The following is a 20,190-nucleotide window of genomic DNA, read 5'->3' on the forward strand; positions in this document are numbered from 1 at the left end:
TACAGACAAACCCACCTCAGCCCGACATCAGCTCATCTCAGCTCACAGAATACCGGTATACATCATCTGCATAGAAGAGGTTTACCTTGAACTCTATACTGTTCAACTTCCCTCCCTCCCATGACCACAAAACAAAACAAAACTAAATTTCAACAACGAAACAGAACCCACATCATTGTCCCTTCTAATTAATATAGGTATGACTATCAAATGTTTTGAACATCATTATGCAATTGTCTCCATATCGAAGTATGAGCCTCATGAAGGTGATTTTGATTATTGTAAGCGGGAATTATCATAATTGCCATGCATGGCAATAATGTACTTAGTCACGACTGATCGTTTTTTTTTTTCTTGGCTGTTGTGATATTCAGTAAGTGCAATCATTGCAATTAATTTACGCAAACTAAAATTATCATCGTGGAACGGGTCCAATGCCCGTCAGAGGGAAGAAATATGCGGGCCCTCGTTTCTCGGGAGGTGAAGTCATGTTTGTCTTGTGGTATTTTTGTAACTCTGTGAAAAACATAGTAGGCCCACTTGAAATGTTTGAAGACAAGTAAGAAGCGAAATAGCTCTCAGTGATTGCGATATATATGTTTATTTGAGCGCCAATGCAATAACAATATTAATCATTATAACAAAATAACAACAACAGACCTAATAACAATGCATGAGAATGACGGATAAGTAAAACCACGATGACATCAAATCAACATATCTCTTTTTGCCACATGATACATGTTTACCGTTATCTTTTGGGGAATATGATTGCCAGTTATCCTTTTTATAACTCCCTCTCAGTAAAGGATTACAACGCAATTAGTTTTTTTCCATTTTGTCTTTTTCTTCGTCTTTGGTACAATAATCCTTAAAACGTCTCCTGAAATGCAAAAAAAAAAAAAAAAAATCAGGAAAAAAAAATTGTCTAATAACTGAAGAGATTTTCTTTAGAGATAATCAAACTTCAAGTAAATGACGGTGCTTCAAAGAGACAAATCCTCAATACACTCCAAGTAAGAATTTTGGGGAAAATTAGCTGTACAAAGGGCCCCATTGATATGTCTTTTATATGAACAACAGCAATGTGAAATACAATGAACGTCCGTAGTCAACAAATGCACTGATATCTAATTCAAATCTTTTGGGTGGATAATACGATATCCGAATGTTTTCTCGTAGAAAAATCGTGAATTTGTGCACTATTGTAAACTTAGGACACAAATAAATTACATTTTACGATGAAAACAGAATAAATTAATATCATTTCTCTTTAGATATACTGTTTTTTGGCATCTTCACGATTGCTGTATCATAGATAATAATTATCTGATAGCACACTTCTTTAATCTCACTAATCATTGAGATCAAACACACACATTCAAATTACGAGTCACAAAAGCAGCAAATCAAATACTGTCAACAGCAGTTATACATCAAAAAGTGTCCTCAGATTATTTTTTCTTAACTTATAGTCTGCTTTACCGTAGCAATTAATGTGACATTTTTTGACGCAAAAGAAAACTGAATCAAACGAAAGAAACCCCAAACACACTCAGGGTTGTTACTCCTATATAGATGGCGCTCCAAGCAACATCACGGCATTTTAAACTTTAAAATCTCGTCAGCTTCCCACTGAATGACTCAGGAGAAACAAGGAATTAATGCACAAACACCAATGTAGTAAGATTAGTCTAATATAGTCATCAAAAAGGTATTTGTTAAAAGGCACACGCTCAGTTTTGTGTTTCTTATACATGATTACACAGAGATGTCACACATCACATCTGCGCTGAACTACAGGAGAAAAAAAAATCTGCGAAACGAAAATATAGGACACATTCAGCCAGACATTTTCAGTCACATAGAAGTTACAGAAATGCATTCAAGAATAAAGAGAAAAGAACCCATGTGCACTTATCTCGTATCTTCCTAATACGGTTTGTTGCGCGTAGTTGACCGTTTTTTATGTTTTTATTGTTTTTTGTGTATAGTGCAATATAATGTTGAAGAATGGAAAGAAGATAGTGTACATGTGTTTGCTACAGCGTAAAGATTAGTGAGGTAACAGTGGTTGTTACTGTGTAAACTAACTATTGTGACAGTATTCTGCATCGAGAAGAGATTAAAATAAACTGAAAAATGACGCTATTTTGGTACTCATTGAAAAATAGTGAAGCTAAAATCACGGATATAGCTTTAAGAATCTCTTCGCATGTAATTCCCTGTAGATGACCAGCTCAGTATTTGTAAGTCACTACATTTTCAAACACGACATAGAGAAATGTTTTTGTCATGAAACATTTCATAAACGATCATAACTGGGAAATTCACTTATCTGTAAATAGTCGGCCAACTCAAATTAGCATACAAATTTAATTATCCATCCAGGTCGGAAATGAAACTTGTGTAACGTATTTTACTGTGTTCTTTAAGCAGATGACGATTATGTACGAGGGTGGAAAATGTATTGATGACAGCGGCGAAATACTTCCTGATGAGTTCACACGTAGTTTGCTCGTTCACACTTTTGATGCCGAGTTCACACTTTCAGTCTCCGCAATGTATAGCGTACAACCGATTCGCCTTGTTTCAAACGATTTGATCTCATCTCTTTCAACGCTCTTCACCAAAAAAGTTCAAGATTATCATGATCGGATGAATTCTCTACGTCCTGATCGCGTTGCCAATGCCAAGGATTGTGTTTGCCGAGCCGATGCCGTACCTCCCGACTGGAAAAGGAGAATTGAACGAAAGAAAATTATACCATTTCTCAATAACACACCAACAGTCTGTATCAGAACCAGAATAGTTTACATAATCTTGGCGCGCGAATAAACTGGTATAAAATGCATAACTAATGATCAATATCAACCAGCATATTATATTCCCATAACCATTACCAGAACCATACATTACATTCAAATTTCAAATGATTTTATTTCCATATAAAGTAATACAGAGTAATATACGATTAGCCAGGTGTCCATGTCAAGATTTTGTATGAAGCATGAGAATGACAGCAAGTAGGGCCTATATAGATATACACAACATTATTATTGACACAAAAATACATTCCGTTAAAGACCAACATTGTAGCATATGAAAGAGAGAGAGAGATAGAGAGAGAGAAAGAAAGGAACAAAACTTTCTCAGTAATTATCGAAGAGAATACAGCGCTTTCACAGCCGTTTTCACCTTTTACTCTCGAATTGTCTGTTTGGAGTAATCTTATCTCTCACGGTCTCTCTGGACATCGTTACAACCATCCAACCATTCTGTTTATGTTCTCAAGTAACGTTCGATTTTCTTCATTTCTCACATGATGGAAAATGTTAACATCTGGAGCCCGTTTCATAAAACTTGTCATCAGTGACAACTGCCACATTTCTATGACAAATTTGCTCTGAGCCAATCAAATGCAAGGATTTCAGTAGCTTGTCACACCTATGACAACTTGTCACTGATAACAAGTTTTATGAAACGGGCCCCTGTTCTATATAATAATCAAGACGTAATGAATTATTCGTGAGGTGATTTAGCACAGACTTTATTTCTGCAGTATAACTTCGAATTCAACCACAACCACTTCAAAGTGTCTTACATTTGGTAGGTTTCGGTCGTTCAATTTGCCAGTAGTTGAAACCTTCACGCGCGCGTTCGTTGAAAGAAGTCCGGAGATACTCGGATCGGCTTGTCGGCTTCGGTCGGTGCATCTCGTACGATCCCGGCATTCGTCCAGCCATCTTTCGGACGAGCATGGCATTGAACGTCGGGTCATTGACCCGGGCGATGGTACCATTATTGTTGTATTGAAAGGTTGCAAGGCCCTCTCCCTTTGGGATACTCGGTGCATGTCGGTCTGGAAGAAATGAAAATAATCATGACAACCCGTTATTATGATAATGTAGACCTATAAAATACAATTTGTATAATGAATTTTAAAAAGTATTTCTAGACTTGATGGTGAACGTATTGATAGGCCCTATGTTACTTGGAGTAACCACACTGTCCCATTTCTGTCAGTCCAGGCAACATACGTCCACCAAATCTAGAATGGTATAAAACACAATGTTCAATAGAATTTTAGTACTGCTGATGTTGTTATTTTTTCTAATCAATATCATGGACGGCCATTCAAATTTATTGAACAACATCAAATTTTCAAAGGATATATATTATTTGACCATAGACGCGATGTCAGTCTATAATAGCGTTACATGCGTTCGCCCCAAAATTTTCACCTTGGCAAAAAAAAAAAAAAAAATGAGATATTGTTTGAAACAATGTATATCTCTCCTTAAAATGTTCTTAAAGATCATTGTGTTGGGGTAATGCACTTTGCAAAGACACTCGACACGCCTGAAATGTACCCTTTAAACGTGGAAATACCTTGGTCATATTACAAGTATTTTACTACTGGTTACACTCTCATTGCCATAGAACTTTAAAAACAGAAGAAACAAACAAACAAACAAACAAGGACTACAAAACGTACCTGCGTAACTCACAAGCTGGCCAGAAGGAACAGCGACCTCAAATGTCGTGGACTGTATCGCAAGAAAATAATCATAAACAGAAGTATGAATCAAATCTCATCTATCGTATGTTTACACATACAGCAGAAGTCTCTATGATATTAAGATACATCTCCTTTTATATCATATTTCATGTCTATGAATTGATATCAGATTTTGCTGTTTTCTTCCTTTTATGAATGTGGTATAGTCAAAGTACATGCTGTTGTCGACAAGTGTATATTTTGCCCGTTTGAAGCTTCTGATGTAATGCTATTACTGTCTGTACTTAAGACCTGTGGTTTTTATCAGGGAGGTGGGTCTCTTCCACCTTCCTGTTTTTTATCCAGTCTATCTGAGGAAGAGTTTTCTGCTAGGGTGTGACGACAAAAATAAATCAATCTGAACCACAAACGAGAAGAAGATGAAGGACACCCATTGAAAAACGTGCGGTACCTTCTTAAAAGAATATTGAAGAAAAAAATTCACGTTCACCATAGTGTGAAGGAACAATAACATTTAAACACGTGCAACGTCGCCCATCGTTCAGCGCTGCACGCATATGCAATCAATACTGCGGACACGAAATTAAAAAAATTAAAAAAGCAAATCAGAGTGGGCAAGAATATCACAATCAAACCAAAACAAACTTCAGATATGTTCACACTTAAACAACTATATTAGGGTTTACTTTCCCACTTATAAAGGTAAGTTGCTATAATAGAGATATACACCAGTTTTATATCTCTATATAAGTTACAAACGTTAGAGACCCCGTATTGAAATAGCAGATTATTACGCCGGCAGTTCAGTGGTTGTTGCTCATGTGCCGCCGTATAACTGCAGTTATCATTACCTATGTTTTAAACGGCACTATGAAAGGAGTGGGTGATGTTGTCACTTGCCCTGGCCATCTGAATATGAGTTTAGGGTCTTTCCGTGTTTACGTTTTAAAGGGCCCCTGAAATCCAAATGCATGTTGATTTGTGTTTAATTATGATACCCTCAACATAATTTTTGCGGTGAAACGAATTATCTAGAAACATTCCATATATATATTCACAATTTTTTCTTCTATTTTTCTTCAGATTACTTTGGAACGCCCACAAAGTCCTTCCAAACCAATATTCCTCAGATGACCTCAATTCTGTCAATCATTGCTAAAATACTAAAATGTTTAACAAAAGACATTGGAATGCACCTTCCCCTCGACTCGGCATAGCTTGCATGTTCCCTCGCCATGCCTTTTGTTAGTCACAGTAATATCACAGAAACATGCAAGTATATAAAAGTATATATAAATATATTTTATATAATTATGCAAGTATATAAAAATATATGGAATGTTTCCAGATAATTCGTTTCACCGCAAAAGTGATGTTGAGGGTATCATAAATCAACACAAATCAACATGCATTTGGATTTCAGGGGCCCTTTAAACAGCATGGATTTGTTGGTTCTAAGGAGTTATCTGATTACAAAAGAACAAATACATTCTCCAAATGTGTTAGTCTGCCCATATCCATTGTCAATATTCAATCAACAAAGAAAGATCAAACACACACATACATGTTCGATGTGAAATTCAAGTCATCTCCTAAAAAGGTGGATATCGACACACTTTTGCAGATAGGCATATTTCACACCGCCCAAACTGGTAACATTCCTTGCAGTAAGTCAAATCCATCTCGTTCCGGCAGCCAGCGCAATACTCAGTGTCAATCATGATAATTACGGGGCAATATAAGCGCGATTAAGCCCCACCATTATCATCATCATTACGAACATCTGTTCTTGGCACTTCGCAACATCACAACGGGCCAAATTTCAAACTGTCAGATTAAGTCCAGAAGTGAGTGATTACACAAGTAAGGAAAAAAAATCACAATAAAAGAAAGAGACGGAAAAACATTTCTCCAAACATGACCTCAAGTAAACCCTTTCACCATCAGTGCTAGTGACGTCACTATCACGTTGCAAACATACATTGATACTTACGTATGCCATCCTTGTTGCTTCTTCAATCTTTTCGACAAAGTTACGCATTTCAAGTAAAAGAGCACATAATCTTGAGATATGACAGTCACGCAAACGCATATCATCAATTTCACTTGGAATGCACTGCTAGGCAAATACATTCATACAGCTATTATATTTCTATGTTGTATTGACATGTTTGAAAGATCAGGGGAAAAGCCGTATGGACAAATCAAATGTTCTATCACGAAAGCATATTATACCACGTCTTCAGAAGCACAGTATTTTTAGTGTTTTTCTTTTTTCTTGTATTTTTCACACACATTTCTGTTCTATTAGTATCAAGCAGCTTAAATAACAAAGAAGGTCGAATTATATTAAGTGACAGTGAATCAAGCCAATAAGAATATGAAGACGGGATAAAACAAAATAATTTTTATTCTCCTCTTTAGGTGTTTGTTTTTTTTTAATAGCGCGGACATTTCGTCACCTTTTTGAATTATTATTGTAAACAGTAATTTAAAACACACACACACAAATCCCTGAACAAGCAGAACACTCGTTTTAATTGGTCCTTTTTACCTTGCATTATGAAAAATGCAATTAAGTCTCGGACTCAAGGTTTACCAAACAGGATAACAAAAGCTACCAAGTACAACGTGTATAGGTAAAGAAAATAGTGAAAAACCAGTATCATGAGAGAAGCATTCAGAAACTTGAATAATAACATTACGAAACTTCCGAACTCTACTGTAACGTATATGGTGAAGTGTTTCTCGGTTCAAGATTCATTGCTCCACCATTTGCGGAGAAATCATGATCTAGTATACATACCTTGATTTTCATCTTTGTCCAGTGGTCGGTGTGACCTTGCATCATGTTGACCGGATCGTGCCTCGACCACCAAGTCAATCTGCGGGCAAAGACACGAATAAAAGAAAATGAATAAAAGGACATCGTCATATAGTATTTTCAGGGTATGTCGTAGATGAGAGTTGTTTCATTTAAGTCAACGTGAGAAACTGCGCGTTAATCTTGTATAGGCTACATTACGTATGATTGATTACAGGCCACTCAATAGCGTATCGATGTTTGTTTGTTTGTTTGTTTGTTTGCTTTTATTTCTGCATTCAATCAGATGCAATTTGAATGCAAACTTCAAAAAGTACAAAGACAAAGAATAACAAGTGCAGTGAAATAAATCGATAACAGTACATAAATAGATTCACATAGGTGATTGCATTGAGCAATGTAGATACACAGAAACATAGAATAAAATATACAGTATTTTTCAGTAAACAACAGAGATAATTGAATGCAGGAGACCACCATCATAAGCGATTAAGCTTGAAATGGATGGAGGCCTCATAAAATGACTATCCAACGACATAACTATCTTGGAGGAAGGTGATCAGGTGAGTGCAGTGCAGTTGCAGGTGAGAGTGCAATATGCAGTTGAAGGAAGAAAATAGAGATTGACAATAAGATGACAATCTATACTATAAATATTTGTTAGCTCAATTGGTTTGGAGAATATAATTGTATCAAATATCGTTTAAGTGAAGCTTTCAAAGAATAAATACTTGAACAAGACTTTATATTATCCGGGAGATTATTCCAAATATCCGGACCCGAATGTCTTATAGATTTATGTGTCACTAATAATTTGGGATTCAAAAGGTGGAAATTTCTACATATACGAGTAGGGTACGAATGGACAGAAGTATTGAACCTAAACATGTTATCAAACGATGATGGAAGTTGATGATGTATATATTTGAACATAATTACTGCTACTTGAATAATATTCAAATCAAAAACCTTCAATGTTTTAAGCTCATGAAATAAAGAATCAGTATGAGCCAGAAAATGCGATCCTGTACAAATACGTATAACTTTCTTTTGTAATTTAAATATAGAATTTATTTTGGTAGAGCCGCAAGTACCCCATACAACATTGCAATAACTTATATATGGGAGAATTAAGGAATTATATAATAGAAATAAAGTTGAACGAGGAAGAAAGAACTTCAGCTTGGAAATTATCCCTATATTTCTAGAAATACACGTTGTAACATGATGTAAATGCTCATTCCAAGTCAAACTTTCATCTATATATACTCCTAGAAATTTTGAATTCACTTTCTTTTCTAATGGGATATCATCAATGTTAATATGTATCAACGTATCTTCATTATGAGAATGAAGTTTTAAATGAATAAAATGAGTCTTTTTTATATTCAAAGAAAGTTTATTAGACTTAAACCAATTTGATACTTTACTAATTTCAATATTTAAAGTGTCATTTAAAATCTTCAGATCTTTATGAGAATAAAATATATTCGTATCATCAGCAAATAGAACAAAAGAGAGAAGAGAGGATGTATTTATGATATCATTAACATAAAGAAGGAATACTAATGGGCCTAGAATTGAGCCTTGAGGAACACCACATTTAATTAAAAGGGGGTCAGATTCACAACCATTAAAAATAACATATTGTCTTCTATTAGTTAGATAATCTTTAAGCCATAAAAGTGCTTGTCCTCGAATACCATAATGACTAAGTTTGGTGAGTAAAATAGAATGATCAAGAGTATCGAATGCTTTACTCAAATCGCAAAATATACCTGCAACATGTTCTTTGTTTGCAAAAGCACTCGTAATTTTGTCATAAATTTGTATTAGTGCTAAATCAGTTGAATAATTTTTTCTGAAACCATATTGATTGGGAATAAGTAAATCATACTTATTAATAAATCTAAGAAGTCTATTATAAACAATTTTTTCTAAGATTTTGGATATACTAGGCAATAAAGAAATAGGACGATAATTGCTAATTTCATGAGGATCATCTTTTTTATGTACAGGATTAACTTTCGCTATTTTCAGCAGGTCAGGGAAAATACCTTGTGATAAAGAAAGATTAAATATATAACTTAACGGTTCTGCGAGTGGATAAACTATTTCTTTCAATAACATCATACTTATTTTATCAGAACCACAAGATTTAGAGCTATTTAAAGATTTAGTGATACTAATGATTTCACTGGGACTTGTTGGATTAAAATAAATAGACTCTTGATTTTGGTCAAAAAGATAATCTGTAAAATGAGCAGAAGTATTGCTAATTTTAGTAGCAAGTTCCGGACCGATATTAACGAAAAATGAGTTAAATGAATTGGCATACATATTGGGATCATTTATTTTAATACCGTTTAATGTGATATCATCCGTTGGCGGAGAATCAGGCTTTTTACCTAGGACCTCTTTAATAATTTTCCATGTTGCATTAATATTCGAAGAAACCTTTTTCATTCTATCAGAAAAATATAATCTGCGGGATAAACGAATCAATTTTGTCAATTTATTTCGATAAACTTTATACATATTCAAATTAAATTCAGTTCGGTTACGAATATGTAACTAATACAAAATATTACGAGTGTTTATGGATTTCAAAATACCTTTTGTAATCCAAGGATTTCTTGGTTTATTTCGGTTACTTTTTATTCTGCATAAAGGAATATTATTTTCATAATAATACAATAATTTATCATTAAAACATTTATATGCCAAATTAACATTGTTAATACTATAAATATCTGTCCATTCCTCTAAAAATAAATTCTGTTTCAATAATTCCACATTACGTTTTGACTCTTTATAATACCATATTTTATCATGTAATTTATTACGACCCACTTTACATTCACAAATTGAAAATATTGGTAAATGATCAGAAACTTCAGAACATAATATACCCCCCATAATTGTATTATTATACACATTCGAAAATATATTATCAATCTGAGTTGATGAGTGTGGATTTATCCTGGTGGGTTTATTGATAATCGACATAAAACCATATGAATACATTAAATGCATAAGATTAAGGGAATTATTGTTATCGGATGTGGGGGAAAAGTTAATGTTGAAATCACCAAAAATAAAAACATGTTTGCTTTCATTACCTATCTTATGGAGATATAAATCCAATTCATCACAAAATAATTCACAATTCAGATCAGGAGGTCGACAGATTAAACCTATAATAACGTTTTTAGAGATTGGGTTCTCAATTTCAATAAATAACGTTTCTGCATATCTTAACGTGATTTCAGAACGGATTTTGAACTGTAAATTTTGCGCAATATAAAGCGCAACACCGCCACCCCTTTTTCCTTGACGATCAGCCCTAACTAATTTATGATTGGGTAAATTAAAGATATCTGGGGAGTTTTGATGTAACCAAATTTCACTTATTCCAATAACAGAAAATTCAAAATTGTTTAAAGAGTGCAAAAGATTTTCCAAATATTCAAAATTTTTATTCAAACTCCTAGAGTTTATACGAAGAAGTGAAATATTATCTGAACTATACGATACAATATCATTGAATTCAAGGGGTGTGTAATATTTACTGTCGCGCATAGGCATAACGTCAGCAGGAATATCGGGGGTATTCACATGTGACGCCATTCTGTAATACAGAAATGTAAATTACCGGAGATTTGAGAGACAACAACTGCATAGGTGCTAATGTGCATTTTGCAAGTGCATACTACTGTGCAGGTGTGTGTACAAAGTGCAAATGTGTGTGGGGTTTCAATATACAATACAAAATTTGGTACAATTAGACCCATCTTGGTCACACTTACAATAATTACTAGTACGCAATTACAACAGATCACCAGGGGATAGCCGGACCACTCAGTATAAAGGTGTTGTGTTTTATAACACGTACAGACAGAGAATTCAAGGACCGTGACACTTGCCCAGTTAAAGTTCAGGGAGACTTTCCCGTATACAGGGGGGGGGGGGGGGGGGGGGGAGGGGAGTAAAGGGGAGTAAACAGTAAAGGTACATTTCTTGCAACATCTGTATTGGCTATTGAATGTGGGACTTTTAACCATGCACCCATTAACACACATATCAGAGAAAAAAAAACAGTACAAATACTGAATGGAAATCAGGGTGTTAATAGCAACCCGTTTAACATGCGTCAAACGCAGGTGCTACTTGCAAATGTAAATGGGAACCTTTCATGGCATATATACAATATATATATATATATATATATATGCGTGAAACAATCCTCTAAAGCGCTCGTGGCATTAGGAAATTACGAAACAAAAATGAAACAATGTAACCATGGTTACGGCATATATAGGCCTACTTGGGGACAGTGCCGAATATAATGTACATGTACGCCACTACAGGGCATTTGCCCTTTAGAAATGTCTAGAGTGCATGTGTATTTGTATTTGACAATAATCCTTTTAGAGATGGAAAAAAAAAACACATTTGAAACTAAAAAATACCAACATTGTTTTGCATATAGCTAAGACACATGGTTTTTCCAACAAAGAAATGCAAAATATCATAATTGCGCTTGTCGCTTAATCGTCTTCAACGTTTTGTTTATCTACATGTATTAACCCAAAGAAAAACAAATCATTGTTGTTTGGGTCTATATTGCATTGTATTGAGCGCAGGAATGGTGGTGGTGATTTGTATCATTCTCATCATTATCAGGATAATTACTATTGGTTAACCGGTGACACGTGCAAGATCATGGGGCTTGTGATATTCTTCAGCACACGCTTCAGAAAATTTATGGACTCTCGACTGGGGGATTATACTATCTCACTTACTTGTATACTTATGGTCCATTTATTACCGGAAGTGCAATTCACCAGACTCATCAAGCCATAAGTTAAAGGGTTCGTACAGTTTTGGTTGAGACCTAATTTCGGGTTTCTATCATTTTTTGGTGAAATAATGAGAAACCTCTTATGAAATATTGAAGAGCATGTAATTCTACGAGGAATTCAACGTTTATTAACCAGAAAATTGGTTTTGAAATGGCTGAGATATCCAAAAAAAGAGCGATTCTAATAAAGTGTGAGACCCACACTTTATTACGATTGCTTTGTTTTACTTTGTTTTTGGATGTTTCAGTCATTCCAAACCCGATTTTCATCAAATACACTATAAATTCCTCTTAAAACGGTTTGCTCTGTACTATATCATAAGTGTGTTCTTAATATCTCGCAAAAAAGTTAAAAGCCCAATTCTCATCTCCACCAATACTACTATCCCTTTAATGTTTGCATGTGTCTATGATGGCCTTTACATACACGTACATGCGTATACAGTTGTACATATTGTGTGAGTGTGTGAGTGCGCGCGTGTGTGTATATGTGTATTTTGTGTGTTTCATTATTGATGTATTCTGGGGCTCGTGCAGTCAATTTCGCTTCTAAATCGCCGAATGTGTCACTGATGAAAACTGACAAACTGTGCATTTTCCATATCTTATTCGCGATTGCAATGAGGATACAATCATGTTGCTTTAATAAGTTAATTTTTAACCACGACACACCGATCAAATCTATTCGTTCAAGCAGTTCTAGAAAAATATGAAATACTAAATGCACAAAACTATTGCAGCCGTCTAACATAACAGGCTCCACACTAATTCATATTCTAGTAGTTATTAGCAAAATTGGATGGGCCATTCAAGGTCTTGCTATGCGCCAGCTTACTATTGTATCACAGTGAAAGTGCAGTGACGAAAGCCGTGGATGCAGGCTGCGTGTGGATTTTGATTACTCGGAAGTCTGAGAGTCAATATTCTACAAGGTCATGTTGACAAGCGCAGAATGAAAGTAAAATCATTTTCGTTTCATAAAGCCAGGCTTAAAATATCATACATCATTCGGAATCCAAACTGCATATGAGCCGAGATAATAATTTCAGCAAATCCACAACTCTCAATTGACACTTGCGAAAGTACACGTAATCGTACATGTAGTAATATTAATTGGTCTTAATTAAGGAACTTCTTACAGCCCTTTTCCTTTCTACTTGTAAAAGGCATCACTGCTGTATTATTTGCAACACAACAATTTGATATGAAGGATACCGTTTTGTTTTTGTTTTTTCGTTTATATCATGTTAAAAACTGGAAGTTTAATAATGATTTATGTAGAAGTCATTTCAGGAAACTAATGTGGTGAAGCAATGAAATCATCATCATTTTAATTTGTATACAGGTAAATGCTTGCGACTATGATTAAGGATTGTTTCATTAAGCAAATGAAAATGAGAAATTCCATCAATAACTCTTTTTAAGTGTGATATTTACTAATTATGTTCTTTTTGTGAGTGTATTTTGAACGTTACATTCATTTTAATGCAGACTCATGTGTCGATGCATGTTCATTGCCGAGAAGTAAACAGTAATTCAGCTGGCCTTATCTTTTGTATATGAATGTAAATATCCCCTCACCCTATACGTATCCATCAGCACAAAGTATGTATTTTCAGACCATGCCGAAAGAAAATTGCTGAGAAGGTACTCGCTTGTTTCCAAGCAACGACACGAAGTGAAATTGACGTGCTTGGAAGAACCTGCACGCTGAAATCAACGCGCGATGAATGTTAACGTGATTGACAAAGGACTGTTATCTTGGAATAACATCACTGTGTAATGATTAAACTCAACAATAAACATAAGTGTGGCCCTTCCAATTCAATTGTTTTATTTATAATCATGTATATCGACTGTATCCTTTTTTTTTTCTTAATTTAAGACAAATAAACATCAACCTTCTATTATCGATGATGGGTACATGAAACAACGGAGTAGGGAGTTTCATAATGTATTCGAGCTTTAGCAGTAATTTTATGTCTTGATAACCTGCTGTCGAACACATTGTTATCAGAATTTGTTACTGCTCTTCAGTGTTTCCATCATCACAACTAAGTTGAAGCTATGCCAGTCAAAATGATGTCACTTGCTACGAGCTAATGATTACACACAAATGTTAACACAGCGCATATAAAACACATACTGAAGTACACATGTTTTCCTTGAAGTGTGCGCAAACACAAATAAACACACCAGTAGTTTGCGACAACGGGCTCCCTTCTCATTACCGCACAAGATATCTAAATGAGCTTAATAACATTACGAAAAGTAAGATTTTACTCACGAAGACTTGGTCGATGACATTGGTCTTTTGTAAGACCCGGTGTAAGACGACATCTTCCCCCTAGTTTGTGCGACTCAACGAATGTAGAGAACAGTAAATTGAGTCACCAAAACACCGAGTAGAAATAAAAGATTCACACACGGACAGACGACGCGTAGCCAAGCGCAGCGATTGTTTAACTGAGCCTATACGCCGACGGTATCGATAACCTGCTAATAGAACAGCGGATCGCTAATCCCTCACCGCAAATGGGCTGGCGTGTTCCGAGCTTTCAGGCAACCAACACTTCGCAAGGGGCCCCCACTCGCGTCCGTTGCTGGGGCAACCGTAAACTACTTGTCAGTGCTGGAAGGCGAAAAGGACCAATGGGTCGGGTCAGTCAAAGGTCCCGCTCGGGATAGGGGATTTCGGCATGTGTATACCCCATACCACGGACATATGACAACAATAGATGCGCTGTAAGTCAGTCCGGGATAGCGTCGTTTTGTTTGTTGTTAAACAAGCTGAAGAGTGAGAATGTCTAACAAAGTGCATTTTCTTGTCTTCTTCACTTATTATTTCACATTGACATCCCATACCGATAAATCGATAATGTTACAAATCAAAACGTGAAACAGAGTAGTGAGAAAATGCAACAAACTAACGTGGAAATTACTACGAAGTGTATTCGTAAGAAACCATGAAAAGTTGGGTCTGGTAACAAGGACTAATTTCTGAAGGTTTTTGAAAGCATGAGGTGTGGAGGACACGATCGCGCAGTGCCGGAACGATGTACTACAAATTAATTGAAAGCTGTCACATCATAATCTAATACATGTCCTGTAATGTGTTACATTAGCATAAATGAACTACACAGTTGGTCTATTGGCCTTTGACAGTAAAGAGGTCAATATTGGTATGAGTGTATATAGGAATACCAGTGGTCATGTGTTAAAACTGAGACTCATACCATCCACACTATAAATGATCTTCTCATGGTATATATCATAACGGGTCAGTTCTTTATCCATTATTATCTATTTATATCAACGGTAAATTGCCGAATATTACAGTGGCGGATCCATATCTTTATTTCTGTTTGATATGATATGAGCTGAGGCTAAGGGAAAGCTACTGGCTTTAAATTTCCAGCCAGATCAATTTCAGTTATTTGTAGGCCTATAATATGTACTATATTTATTTTTTCAAGAATATTCTTATAATTAGGACAGCCGCTGCACCGTGAGCACGCGTGCTGTGACTGGCTATATGTATAGGGGAGATGCAGGAAGGTTAAGCCACTTTTTAGGTGATCCGATATCCACTCGGACCACCTTCTGTATCTGAACAAATTCTTTCTTTCTTTATTAATCTTCTTTGTTTCTCTCTCCTCAAATCTTGTGTAAAGGTTAAATCAAAAAGTCCCTGTACTATCGAACTACAAACGTATGTCATATATGTGTCATGTCCTAAGGACGACAGATCCAATGTATCATTGTGATCAGTCAACCTTGACGTCGGTATGACGTCATTATCTCAAATCACTGTTCAATCATATCTCTCTTTTCAATGAATTTCAATGAATTTTCATGTCGCATATAGTTCAAGTCAAGCTCTCCCTACTCATGTTATCAAAATTCATCTGTGCACGGTGAACATGCGCGTATATCATACAGTAATTTCAACACGCTCTAATCGAGCTCATTTTTATTTGGTTTTATTCTATTTTTTTTTTTTTTTGCATACGTTTCAGGTAATTGGAGCAGTTGATATAGATAGTAAAGGCTTAGTAATACTATCGCTTAAAAAACCGCGAATATTCGAAAATTTGCATTGGCTATTCCTCAAAGATTCGGATAAGCTGGACCCGACGTTCGTGAACAATAGAGGTGTAATCTATTCTCAAACGCTCCATCCGACTCTTCGTATATTAGGATATGAAACCTACGAAAGGTCGTGTAACGCGACCACTCGACACGAACGCGATCACCTGATGCATGGAACGAAGTAAGTCGCACTAGAGCAGGGTGCAAACTCAGTTGAAGTGTATGGTCCCGCTTCACATCCAACTGGACTCCATGGAAGACCAGCTATTGCAGCTCAATCACGGGTATCCAGCAATCTTGTCATAATGGAAAATGATACAAACAAACAACAAAGCATTTGCAGCATTTATTCAAATTCATGAAATTCTTTTGTTTTTCATTGCAACTGATTGACAAATTGCCCTACATCAACATAAATAAGCACTGAATTGATCAGTGTTTTTAGTAGTAACCATAATTTAAAAAAAAAAATCATGGGCGTACATACTCGAGCAGGCTTCGAATCAACACTGAGAACCAACACTTGCTGTCGGGCGGAAGCTCGGTGGTCTATATAGTGTAGATGACGCCTCTCCGGAGATCAGGAAGTTCGAATCCTGCTCGAGTTTTGTGATACGCCCATACTTTTTTATCATGGCTACTACTAAAAACACTGATCAATTCAGTGTTAAATTTACGTCGATGTAGGGCAATTTGTCAATCTGTGAGGATACCTGTATATAGCTTTGGCATGGAGGTCTCACGATGTTGAGAAAACCCTTCTAGATAAAGGTATACATAAGCTCCAGACCTGTAAAGGAACCTTTGTTAGGCGAATTGAATAAGGATGACAGCCATATTGCAAATGCAGGTAGTCATTTGAGGCTGCCACAACTTCAGTATCTGCTTTGTCCACAGAGTCACATTAATTGTCAAACTGTTCGCTTCCAGAACATGAACTGATTCGTGGGTGGAGCGTCCTTATATGCGAGGTTGCTGTTCCAGCTCCAAAGTGTCGCGAGGGACCCGCGTTCCGTATTCGCTGGCGTCCAAAGTTCTCCCTAGCGAGGGGCGGGCACAGTCGCTCTGCTGCGAATGCGTCGGCCTGGGAGTAGATTCGACCTCGGCCTCGGCGCCATCTACAAAATTATTTAAATGCAACATATACCAATGGGGTGTGTTCTAACCACACACACAAAAAGATTATCAGCTTAAAATCCTGACATCACAGTGAAAATTTGAGAACTGCATTATTATCCAATTAACATACAAAATTCACATAATGAAATGTTTCAAACATTGGAATTATAACAGTGCATAGCTTATCAAACATCACCGCATCATTTTCAAAAACTGTACACCATTATAATATACTTTATCACTTATTCACGGGGTTCTCCGGGGCTATATGTGGTGCCCTGAAACACATTCACATCCTTTTACACGACAAAGCAGAAATCAAATCGCAGTTTAACTTACCAATGACCGGTGTAATATAACCAAAATGCCTCTTCTTCTTGGCTACTGGGAGGCTGCAAAGGCTGTTGGAATACGCCTTCTGGCAGCAAACAAAATCTGAACTCTAATCAGCCAGTATACAGGCTGACGGTAAGGTGGACGGACGGCTCCTGGCCGCAAACGAAATTAGGCTTAGACACAAAATTATCTTGCCAACTGGCGCCTGGGTGTGGCAGGTTGGTTTTCTGCCATCACGGAGCTAACTCAATGTTCTCTCGGTGAAATCAAAATGGTGTCTGCCCCGAAAAGATCCAACTCTACTGTTAAATTGCTACTCGACTACGACACTCCTTTTCGAGGCATTTGGAATATTTGATACAACTAAAAGGACTTGAACGAAAACGCCTATACAGCACTCTCCCGGAACTGGAGCTATTTCCTGTCTTTTCTTTCTACATTAATTGACATGCAAAAATAAATGAACTCCTCTCGGTCATCGATGGCGCGACTTGTAAAACATTTACACCTGTCCTAGCACTTTCTCTCTCTCACTCTCGCTTTCTCTCTCGCTCACTCACTCGCACTTTTTGTCTCGTTATCCCTACACGTAAACATGTTTGTCTAGTTGAATGACCGATAGGTGATGTATATGAAACAACCTGGAAATGCATTTTCAATGTGACAATGGCCAATCCACACGTCCATTTTTCTCTGTTGTTTTTTTATTCAACACATAACACACAGGGACAAACTATGTTGTGAATTATAATGGAGAGAGAGAATGGATGATGGTTTATCCTTAAATTATCAAGACGTGGCCATGTTGAAGTTTATGAGCCATTAATGGTTAGAAGAAACCCTAAACACAAACCTGCAGTCACACAGGCTGGCCTGAAGTTTCAATCACTTTCACTGACAGATCTCATCCATGCAGTGAGACATTCATTATTTCTTCACAATATAATGCAAACTTGGAGAACGCGCAATTGTCATTGTTGTCTTTAAAGTTGAAGTGCTCAGTCATGCATGACGTTTGTCAACATCATTAGCATAGGCGTAGCCAGGATTTTTTAGAGGGGGGTGTTTAACCCTATTAAGCCCAAGCTATTTTGACCCCTCGCAGGCCCGGGGGGGGGGGGGGGGGGCACATTGTGCCCCCCCCCCTTTATAACTTTTTTTATTATTTGATGTATCATTGTCATATTTGGCACATGGGTAGAGTAACTCATACTCTACACGACTGTACATTTGAATTTTCTCAAGGTCACCCATGGAGGGCGCTAGTTTCCAAAATATAAAGAAATACATAGGAAATGTGCTAAAAACATGATTTTTCTGCACAATTTCTTTATCCCCATTATATATGTCTTATCATAGACCAATCATTTTCATATTTGTCACAAGTGATAAACAAGTGGAATCTTATTATTTGTTATGGTTGAAATTCTCAAGGTCACCACATGGGGGCGCTATTCGTGTCAACATAATAATACATTATGAGACCTGAGATGAAATGTTTGGGATGGGTACATGTACAGTTATGACATTTCATATTTGCATAATAGTGGAATTTCAAGATTACAAATTGAAAATATGAAGAACTAATGATGTTAGAGGCATAGCTTGGGTGAGGGAATCAAAATATCACAAAATAGAAGGGCAATCTTTAGAAAGTATTATTGTTTTCAATTATCTCTATTATATCTATTGTTTTATGCCTTTGTCACATAAAAACACAGGAAATAATAAGAAAAACTTTCCAGGACCATAATTACTTCAAATTTTACTCGTTCAACAAATATCAGCCAAGAAACACCCATTTCATCCACTGTAATGCTGTTAAATAAAATGGGAACAGAAAAAAGATGCAAAATCTGACTGACATGGTTGTCGGTTTATGGTTGCCATGGCAACCAGCAACATCAAATATAGCTGAATTATATATCAAAATGTTCGCAATAAGATTTTAGGAAAAGTCACCAAATTTGGTTGAAATCGGATAAAGGGCGAAGGAGTGGCAAATGAAAATCTGGTAGGGGGGCATAATGTGCCCCCCCCCCCCCCCCGACACCGGGCGTCTTTTATATTTTTTCGTAAAAGACGCACGGTGTCAATTCGTTGTGCGCTCGATGGCTGTAGAGAGCACCCGCATCATCCATACGGGGAGTGAATCCGTGGCCCAAACACAGCCCGGACGCAGCAGAAGTTTCTCATGCAGTAGCCTAAAATTGCTACGTCGTGTCTGTGTGCTCCCAAATCCGTATGCTTTTGCCAACGGACGTTGAACAAGTGTGTGTGTGTCAACGGCGTAAATCCGTGCTGAGGAGTGTGGGGGGGGTGATCGGCGATAGTCACCATCACCACGATTACAAGCCCATAACCGGACGGGTGCAGCCAGTGACGTACCGTGGCGGGTTGGTCAAGACAGGGGGAGGGGGGGGGGGGCACCTC

At 36.7% G+C, this 20,190-nt stretch overlaps 1 protein-coding gene across 1 annotated transcript; it reads right to left on the minus strand.

The window, feature by feature from the left end:
* Positions 1-1,891: 1,891 nt before the first annotated feature.
* LOC139719877 (uncharacterized) lies at positions 1,892-14,626 on the minus strand. Its single transcript, XM_071631261.1, has 5 exons — positions 14,498-14,626; positions 7,329-7,407; positions 4,499-4,550; positions 3,605-3,862; positions 1,892-2,732 (listed from the first exon to the last, which is right to left on the minus strand). The coding sequence occupies exons 1-5, from the start codon at positions 14,548-14,550 to the stop codon at positions 2,668-2,670; spliced, it is 507 nt and encodes a 168-aa protein (XP_071487362.1). The 5' UTR covers positions 14,551-14,626; the 3' UTR covers positions 1,892-2,667.
* Positions 14,627-20,190: the final 5,564 nt, after the last annotated feature.

Source organism: Diadema antillarum, unplaced genomic scaffold (genome assembly GCF_040938485.1).
Source record: "Diadema antillarum isolate AM-2024a unplaced genomic scaffold, OU_Dant_1.0 scf00000116, whole genome shotgun sequence".
In the NCBI taxonomy this organism is placed as follows: domain Eukaryota; kingdom Metazoa; phylum Echinodermata; class Echinoidea; order Diadematoida; family Diadematidae; genus Diadema; species Diadema antillarum.